Source organism: Dunckerocampus dactyliophorus, chromosome 9 (assembly GCF_027744805.1).
Source record: "Dunckerocampus dactyliophorus isolate RoL2022-P2 chromosome 9, RoL_Ddac_1.1, whole genome shotgun sequence".
In the NCBI taxonomy this organism is placed as follows: Eukaryota; Metazoa; Chordata; class Actinopteri; order Syngnathiformes; family Syngnathidae; genus Dunckerocampus; species Dunckerocampus dactyliophorus.
Genome location: NC_072827.1, coordinates 26,553,821 through 26,564,133, shown reverse-complemented (window position 1 = coordinate 26,564,133; position 10,313 = coordinate 26,553,821). Strand labels below are relative to the sequence as shown.

At 41.3% G+C, this 10,313-nt stretch overlaps 1 protein-coding gene across 1 annotated transcript in view; it reads left to right on the top strand.

Moving 5' to 3' along the window:
• Positions 1 to 5,874: 5,874 nt before the first annotated feature.
• The window catches only part of kcnj3a (potassium inwardly rectifying channel subfamily J member 3a), a 53,934-nt gene continuing 49,495 nt past the window's right edge, over positions 5,875 to 10,313 (top strand). Inside the window, exons 1-2 of the mRNA XM_054786900.1 lie at positions 5,875 to 7,217; positions 9,153 to 9,369. Coding sequence (XP_054642875.1) covers positions 6,537 to 7,217; positions 9,153 to 9,369 — 898 coding nt within the window. The 5' untranslated portion in view covers positions 5,875 to 6,536. The remainder of the gene's footprint in view (positions 7,218 to 9,152; positions 9,370 to 10,313) is intronic.

Here is a 10,313-nt window from a genome sequence, read left to right as displayed (position 1 = left end):
AGCATTTGCACTACCTACTGTCGTGAAGTGTAAACTGTCGTAACATTGTAAATACCAAAATTATAATTATTCTATAATATTCAGTGTAAATATGTATAGCAGTATTCTCCTTCCTCTCCTTATATGTGAACTTACTTAGTGTTCTTGTACCTTGGAACAGAGCAATGGTGTGTAATTCCTAGTGTGGTAACACACACGACCAATCAAGCTGATGCTGATTCTGACAAGGCACACCTGTGAAGTGAAAACCATTTCAGGTGACTCCCTCGTGAAGCTCATTGAGAGAACATTGAGAGACTGTATCCTCACATTTTGCTCACCACAATGTAATAATAATAAAAATGAATCATCTCTTGTTACGAGCAGCTCCACAAAGTTATGGTATGTAGCAGCTGATATTGTGTGCTGGCTAATGACATCGTACCATTTGCATTCCAGTGCCGATAAAATCAATTCCTCAATCCACATTTGCACCAAAATGTAAGGGCGTCTTGTTACGCACGTGTAGATTTGGCATTACAATGCTAACTACACTGAAATACCTGAAATCAAAGTCCAAAATATTTTTTTTGCCAAACACTCTTTTAGATCAATTTGCATAATTTAAGGAAACTGAGCACCGAAAATTTGAGAATTTCTACCAAAGGCATACCAAGAACATTTGACGTGACTTTGACAAGGATTTTGTCCCATTTTCTTCTTCTGTTGACACGTCTTTTAACTTGACAAGGCCGAGTCCTATTTACTGCTCATGATAGCACAATTGCTTGCAGTTGCTAGTTTCTCTTTGGCAGCGTAAAATAATAATTAGTTTGCCAGACCTCATTCGATCGACCAATATTGCCGTATTTTCCGGGGTATAAGTCGCACCATCCAAAAAGGCACAATAAAGAACAAAAAAAACATAAGTTGCACTGGACTATACAGTTATTTTATAAAATCAGAGACCAAGAGCAGACATTTTATCTTGAAAAGCAAGTTATAATAATAACAATAAAATGGAGAACTACAGGCTAAATAGGCATCTGTTAGCGTAATGTGAATAGGTGGCATGTTAACAAAACATATTAACAGTTATTCAAATAACTATAGCTATAACTATATGATTTTCTTTTTGGGGCATTTGTTTTCCGTCTTTCTCTTTATAAGATGGTTTACAGTGGTACAGGAGTGATAGGAGTAGCAGGTACTGGCACACAAGCCTAGAGCGCCCTCTTGTGGCTGTCAGTGTGAAAAAAAAACATATATAAGTCGCTCTGGAGTATAAGTCACAGGACCAGCCAAACCATGAAAAAAGCGTGACTTATAGTCCGGAAAATACGGTAGTCTCGTCTTGTTTAATTTGTGTAATACAGTATATCTCAGATGTAATGAATGATTAGTGAAGACAATAAAAGTGGTCTCACAGTGTACAACTAACATCTTGTTTATGAATGATAAACATTATTACCTTAAAAAAGATTATTATTAACCAACAACTGGGTGAAAAGAATAGCTCTCACCATGACGGAGGTAATAATAGAGGATGGTGTTTTCGTAATTGCCTTCATTTATAAAAATGTACCTCCAACAACTAATCTGCATGGAGTCCATTTTAGGGCACCATGTTTCACATCAGCTGCCTCCTGGTGTGTGACAAGAACAAGCCCCGACATGAACCTCCTTCTTGTATTCAGCTGTAACAGACACGGCCTGTGTGAGTTGAATAAAAGCTGGGTTCAAAAGGCTTTACTCATTAGAACTACAAGAAAAGCAAGGCTGTTTTATACTGTAGTTTTCAATCTATACATTACATTTATTATACACAAAATTTGACACATTTAATCCATCAAAGTGAACAAACACACAGAATCCATTCCACACTGTATTTTGCTGTTTCTACATTGACATTATATATAAATTAATATGTATATGTGTACAAATATATATACTGTATATACTGTACATACACTGTATATCATATTATGCATTTGCATTGTATTGAGCGCTAATATTTATACAGTATACACAGTATATATCTGTGAATATTCAGGTCATGTACCTTCAGGGCATTCAGTGGATTGTACCTGGACTGTTCAGGTTCTCTGGGGAAAGCAATAATCAGTTCATGCTCAATACTCATGCTCAGCACGAGAGCACTCCAGTTGCAATATATCCAATGCCCTGAGGGTACAATATATACTTGTGTATATATATATGTGTGTGTGTGTGTGTGTGTGTGTTGGGCGTTTGGGTGTTTTTTGAGGGACATGTTCTGTGCTGCTCTGTGATTGGTCCATGTTTTAGGGAAAGGTTCATTCTTTTGCAAAGGTTAATTCTGGATAAGGTCCAAGTGGGGTAGTGAGCTGTGGGATCCACAGATGCTGCTGCGGTGGAAGAGAAGCCTCTGCATTGTCTTTACTTTCACATTTTCCTGTGTGGATCCTTACCTTTTCAAATGTGTCCAAGTGATAGTGATTTTATGTTCATTGGGAACGGATATGATGACAGATGCTGATGCAAGTACATGTCTGCATACACATGTACTCATCTCGGCATGAATGTCACTTCATGATTGATATGAACCTCCTGATACTTTCGTCAGGATGCAATGATGGTAGCGAGAGCTCCTGTAATTAAGACAATTTGTGTCCTGTTCAAGACATTTTTAATGAGTAGATCATTGGAGTGGAGTCTTGCTGAAAGTGCAGGCTGCCTGTTTGTTGGCCAGTCCAAACTAATAGGCTGTGGTGCACTCTGCAAATATGTGAATAGCCTTATCCTCCTAACGAGGGCCACAATGCTTTTGCTGGATGACCCTCTTCCGCTATCCCACACTCATTAAAAAAGTTGTGCACAGCTGCAATGTTCACCTAGCAATTAAGATGACCCGGTGTTCTCAAGGAGAAGAATGAAACTCTTTGGAGACAGCACATCAATGTTTCTCCTGCCGCGCCATCATTCATTTGGATGCCACGTTCAACAAACTATGAGTCACACTTTTTCATAGTTTGGCTAGTCCTGTGACTTATAGTCACGTGCGACTTACCGAATAGATCAAAAAGCGGCGTTTAACCTTGCACACGTTTTGCCTCCGCATTGTCCCGCGATTTGCCCCGCGAATACGTGTCATTTATTTATTTATTTATGGCACGCCTGAAAAGCACGGAGACTAGTTTGAGCGCTATTTGCCTTCTGTTTAAGCATCAATTACGCGCTTGGCACGCAATTCTTGAGCGAAAACGGTGTGCATTGGCACGAAGTGACCACGCTCCCGCACAACTTATTTACGCCTTGTCAAGTGCTGTTTGCATCGAGTGCAACACAATAGTACACGCAACAAACATTGTTCCCGTATGGGTATGCGTTGTCGCCACCACTTCCGGCATCCGTGAAGCAGTCGTGGGATTATTTGGTTTTCGTCCAGCAGCAGCAGCAACAGCAGGCATCAGCCCATAGCGCCTCAGGTGGTAGAGTCCTGGACTCAGCCTGAACACTGACAATGTGTCGTGGATTGTGCATCCAGCAGGACAATGACCCAGAAAGATACCGCCAAAGCAACGAAGGAGTGCTCAAAAACAAGCACTCATGGAGTGGCCTTCATTGAAAATCTGTGAAACCTTCAGGATTTGGAGACCGGCTCATTGATCGCAAGACAACTGATCCACAAAGTGCTTAAAAATAGCAAGAACCCACTGAGGTTGACATTTAACAAAATGGGTGATTGATGAGTGTGTATTGTATTATTTGTCCATGTTTGAGTAAATGAATGGATGTTTTATAGTTTGCTGATTTATTAATCTAATGAAGTTGAAACTGCTGCTTCATTACTCATGTTTTTCCATCAATCATCAAGAGCAATACCGCCACGGCGCCCTGCCTGCTTCAAGGAAAGACACAACATCATGGTCATGTGGAGCTGTTGATCTCGACAGTGACTAGGTCGGGTAACTATGGTGTCATATGGCGTTTTCCTTTGTGGCCAGTGCATTCAGCACTTTGTCTCCTGAGATCTCATCCAGTTTTGTTGTGTGAGTGTCAGCGGCCTTCCGCCACATCGCTCTGCTCTGCCGGGACCTTTCTGTGAAGACTTAATGGAATAATGCAGGTGCACGCTCTCATGGGATGCAGTAAGAGTGGGTCATTGGAGGTGATTTTGTACACGAGACCTAAAAGTGGCTGTAAACACGCTACATATGGAACCACAAATGGCAAGATGGCTTCAATGCAGAAACAAACAATAATCTAGTAAAAACAAGAATGTTTTTCTGTACGTTCTTGAAAAGCTTCAAGTAGAAACGACAGTGTTGTAAAAATAGTGCTGTTTTCACACAGACATGCACAAAACAACTGAAAATGCTGTAATATGCATGCCAGGCCAGCAGTTGGCGTTGTCACATTGTAAAGAAACGCTGTGGAAAACGATGAAAAGGATCACTCTCCTGTATATTGCAAATGATGTGCAGAATGGATGATTTGGAGCAGTCAACGCACATGAACAATGTGATTGTGACTGGGCTTCACATAACACGCGAGACAACGAAGGAGGACGAGAGGATTTTGCTTCAACAGAGCAACAGGTGGCCAACTATCTGCAATCAAAGGGGGTGGGTGTGGATGTCAGCAACATCAGTACATGTATTCCAATGTATGGTAGGAATAACAATACTACACCATTACGTCATTATCATAAAGTACACCAACATAAAAAACAAGGTGTCATTGCCGAGGCAGGCGTCTAAATCAATGAGCATCATCAAAACGCAACGCAGACATCTCCAAGAAGTATTGTAAATAGTCACAGACGGCAGCAGAGCTGTATTAATAATTCATCTGAAGCTCCAAAAAAGTTCTAACCACATGTATTAAAGCAAGATTTCAGCAATCATGATACATCGTGTACAGTAATTCCTCGTTTATCTTAGTTAATTGGTTCCAGACCTGACCGTGATTAGTGAATTTCCGCAAAGTAGGATTCCCTCTTTATAAGTTGAATATTTTTGTAGTTATGGCAAAGAAAACCAGCTTGCGATCTTCTAAATATGTTTTTGACATTATTAGAGCCCTCTAGATATGAAATAACACCCCTATAGTCACCTTTACATTCAATGTAGTAGGCTTAATCAGAAAAAATAAGCCATTTAAGACATAAATCAAACTCCTGCTTGCGTGTGTCGCAGTTAATGTGTTCCGTGTGGAGGACAAGAAGTGTCGTCGGGGGTTCAGAATTCCGTTCACTTATCGCGATCGGGTCTAGAACCAATTCACTGTGCTAAACGAGGGACGACTGTATTTGTATTTTAGTTCATGTATTAGTAAAATATGCTTCAATATGCATATTTTTGACTGACATTCCTTTTCAACCACAAAATCGCATGATTTATTAATTAATATATTTTTGAAAACCGTGATCAAGTGAAGCCCTGACATTTTGTGGTTGTCTGCCATGCACTTATAATTTACCTACGCAGGTGCATCTCAACAAATGAGAATATTGAGCAAAAGTAACTTGCTTTCAGAAGTTGAAGAGAACAAATAAAGGCTCAGGAAGATTTTGCAGTTCATTTTTTGATTAAAGCGTGAACCAAAAATGTACAATATTTGCAATATCCATGCAATTTTTAAACATTTTTTCACATTTTATGAGATACTGAATTGGGTGTTTTTAATATAATCATCCAACTTTTAAAAAAAATAAGAAATACATACATGAATATATGCAAAATGAGAGTGTGTCAATAAAAAGTGGGCATTGTCAATGTTTTCTATTGGATGTACGATACACTCTTTTAATAATAGTTTCATTCCTTTAGCCTATGATCACATTGTGTGAGTGTGATTTTAAACCGTTCCTCCCACCGCTTAGCGGTGTGTCACATTGTAGCGCCAACAGAAGACAGTGAACGCATCATTGGAAACGAGGAGTGCGCAGGAGCGAGCGAGCAGCTGAGAAGTCAGATGGAAAGAAGGAGGCAGCAACCACGGATATCATGACAGTACAGTCGACGTTTGCCTAAAAGAAGAAGGCGAAAGCAAACACCTTCCAGTGGAACATTGAATGTTTCTTTTCGGCTGCGTGGATGCATGTCTACACCACTCCAAGGCGGGACTACAAAGAGAAGCTCCTCCAAGCCTGCAACGAGTGCGCACAGTGGTTCTTCATGCAGGAAAGCCACCTCATTACGCGGAGATATTTCCTATGATATGGGCTGCATTGATGGAATTTGAACGTGTACGCTTCAACTTCCTTGTGATGAGGAACCCAGGAGAAGTGGCCGTCATAGCTGCTTAGTGCGTAATCGTTCTTCTCGTATGGCTTCTCTCCCCGGGCTTTTTAAACTACACGCACACTGGTGACTGTTTCATGGCTGTGGGGTGCAGCCGGAAGAGTCGTGCGTGGAGAAAGAGGACGGTGTAAGCAGAAGCCAGCGCACTTTTGGTCGCCTTCTTTTGCGCACGGAGGAGGTGGTGGATGCAACTCTCCTCAGAATCAGACTTTTCTTCTCCTCCTCCTCCTCATTATTATTTTCCTCACTGCATCTTGTTTCTTTCGTAGTATGTCTGCACTCCGAAAGAAATTCGGGGACGATTATCAGGTAGTGACCACCTCATCCAGCGGCTCTGGCTTCAACAACCAGGCGCCCCCGGAGAAGAAGCGCAAGAGGCAGCGCTTCGTGGACAAGAACGGCCGCTGCAACGTCCAGCATGGCAACCTGGGGGGCGAGACGAGCAGATACCTCTCCGACTTGTTCACCACGCTGGTGGACCTGAAATGGCGCTGGAACCTGTTCATCTTCATCCTCACCTACACGGTGGCGTGGCTCTTCATGGCGTCCATGTGGTGGTTCATCGCCTACATCCGCGGGGACCTCAACAAAGCCCACAACGAGAAGTACACGCCGTGTGTGGCCAACGTCTACAACTTTCCCTCCGCTTTCCTCTTCTTCATCGAGACGGAGGCCACCATAGGCTACGGCTATAGGTACATTACGGACAAATGCCCCGAGGGGATCATCCTCTTCCTCTTCCAGTCCATCCTGGGCTCCATCGTCGATGCCTTCCTCATCGGCTGCATGTTCATCAAGATGTCTCAGCCCAAGAAGAGGGCCGAGACGCTCATGTTCAGCGAGCATGCTGCCATCTCCATGCGAGACGGAAAACTCACGCTCATGTTCCGAGTGGGCAACCTGCGCAACAGCCATATGGTTTCTGCGCAGATCCGCTGCAAATTGCTCAAAGTAAGTTGGGAGGAAGGACTCATGCATGCATCGCTCTCACGCTCTCGTACTGTAGGTCTCACTCCTAATTGGGCATGTGCAATTAAACCCCCCCAATACTTAACCCACTTGATCTGTGTAACATCATAGAAATTACAATATATCATTTTAAAAACAACCAAGCAAATTTGAAGATTGCATAACAAAAGTTGGAAAAATACGATTTAATAAATATTTTATAATACAAATAATAATTAAAAATAATAAACAATAATAAAATCCTATAGTAATGTACATAATAATATATAATAAAATAATAATAGTATTTAGTGCTATTTAGTGCTAGTGCAAGTAAATTTCCCCGCTGTGGGATCAATAAAGTACATACAATAGTGCTATTTACATCCAAATAATAATAATTGAAGAATAATACAAGAATAATAATTGTCAGTTAAAAATGTTTGTAGGATTAAAAAAAAAAATTTTGCTCCACTTCTCCAGTTTTTAAAAGCATCAACTCAATCTGAACACACCCTAAAAAATATTTATTATTTTATGACTTGCATCACCAACCTGAAAACAATCAACCACATTGGAACCTTACCTAAACGTTTTAAAATGTTTATTATTATTATTATTAATATGAATCATTTCTAAAAAAAAATAAAATAAAAAGCTAAAAGTGACCAATGAAGGAACCTTTTTTAAATAACATATAATTTTACTGCGTTTCACTTCCGTTTTTGAAGAGTTTATAAAAGGACAGATGCCTTCAAAATGCACTTAGTAAGATCTACTTGCTCCATCTAATGAGATGCAATGCAAGAACTGCACAAAATTTTGGCTTTCCAATTATTCAAGATGACCATAAATAGGTGTTTATTTTCCAAAATATGTTTTTTGTTGTTGTCAAAGTAACATTTGGCTAAATAAGGTAAACAAAATATTAGAACCAGCTCTGAGTGTTATGCAGTGCCGTACTGTTTAGTGCACACCACTGCAAGCTACAACCACAATAATCTTTCAATTGATTGTTATTGTCTTTGAATACGAGTCTTGTATTGGATTAGATTGTGCAGGTGTACCTAATGTAGTGTCTGTTGAGTGTTTATACTGAAGGAGTGAGGGTACTGTTGTGCTGAAAGTACAGTACTTCTACCTACACGGATGGCTAGAACTATTTAGGTAGTAGTTCTGATTCTGCATTAGAAAAGATTTGAAATAAAACAGTTAATATTCCATTTAAGTGTGGAGTTTATGCTTTGGTTTAAGAGCTTTATGCTTTAGTTTAAATGCCATTTACCATTTCTAAAAGTGTGACCGTTTTATGCAGAATACCTTCATTTTCATGATGCTCATTTATGTAACCATCATTTGTCATTGGTGTCCCCGCACGGCTGGGCCGCACGGTGGCCAAGTGTTGTTGGCCACACAGTCAGGAGACTGTGGGTTCCAATCTCCATTGGGCATGTCTGTGTGGCGTTTGCATGTTCTCCCCGTGCGTGGGTTTCCTCCCACATTCCAAAAATATGCATGTTAGGTTAAATGGAGACACTAAAATAGTCCATAGGTATGAATGTGAGTAAATGTGCCCTGTGATTGGCTGGCGACCAGTCAAGGTGTCTGCTGGGATAGGCTCCAGCATACCCTCGCGACCCTAGTGAGGATAGAAAATGGATGGATGGGTGACTGCGTGGCTGCCTGTCTATGTGAAAAGCATCTTGGCGTGTGTTTAGGCCGCTGTCTCGGGCAATCAAGATGTTTCCGTTTTTTTGTCTTCAAAAAGTGTGGCGTTGCTTTCACCGTGTGTTGTCCATGTATTATCCATCAGTTTAGCAGCTTTATGCTGAATGAGCAAAGAGTACATTCCATGGGCATGATGCCGTAACCTTCTCCATGTTCGACACGTGATGTGGTATGCTTCTGTCTAATGTGTCTGTCCGTACGCTCCCTCAGTCTCGGCAGACCCCCGAGGGCGAGTTCCTTCCGCTGGACCAGTTGGAGCTGGATGTAGGTTTCAGCACGGGAGCGGATCAGCTCTTCCTGGTGTCGCCGCTCACCATCTGCCACGTGATCGACACCAAAAGCCCCTTCTACGACCTCTCACAGAGGTCCATGCAAACGGAGCAGTTTGAAATAGTGGTGATACTGGAGGGCATCGTGGAGACCACAGGTGAGGAACCTCTAAGTCGTACACCACAGCATGTGCTGAGTGCGCCGAAGTGAAACCCGACTGCGATCACCGGGATGCCGTGGCATCTATTTCAGGCTGTTATGAATAGTATTGATCTTTTTCATCTGTTAACAGCTGACAGCCAAATGGGCTCGTTATTGAACCCTTGATTGCGTTTCATCGATCGGCGCGTCTGCGGCAAACATAGCTTGTAATAGTAGCAGTTAGCATTTATACATCACGGCTGATTGATTTTGGTGTGGAGTGACATCATTTGCAAGCCGTGCATTTCAACACCAGTGTGTGATGAAATGGAGTTGAGTGTCAGTGTACACTTGGGGAAACGCAGCTACGTATAACGCAGCGTCATATTGTTACCAGAATGAAGCAGTGCTGATGTAAAACCATGTTGTTTTTCTCACGACTGTGCAACTTCATTCATGTAAAATTGATTTCTGACAGCGTTTTACTCGGTCACGACTTACTTACGTCTACGGTAATCCCTCCGTGGCTTCACTCTATCACGGTTTTTCCAAAATATGTTAATTAAAGAATCATGCTGTTTTGTGGTTGAATACAGCCTATTAGTAAAACAAATGTGCATATTTAGGCACATTTTACTTTTTTATTTTTTTATTTTCAAGCATAAAACTTTCTAAATGATCTAAAATGGTGCATTCAGGAGATGCACTGAAAGACGTTTTGACTTGTAGTGATCTACGTTGGTCACTAGGTGTCAGTAATGTTACTGTAATGTTCAGTGAGACACACAAGCACCAGACTTGATTGCTGGAACAACAGGCTTTTATTGCAGGTTTGAATTCTCTCACAACAACAACAATCATCCCTAATAAAAACACAGGCTGTCGTGTTTACCCGTTCGGGTAAACACAGAGTATTTTCCCAAATGTCGTGGGGATCAACAAGATGTTTTCTGGCAAAAT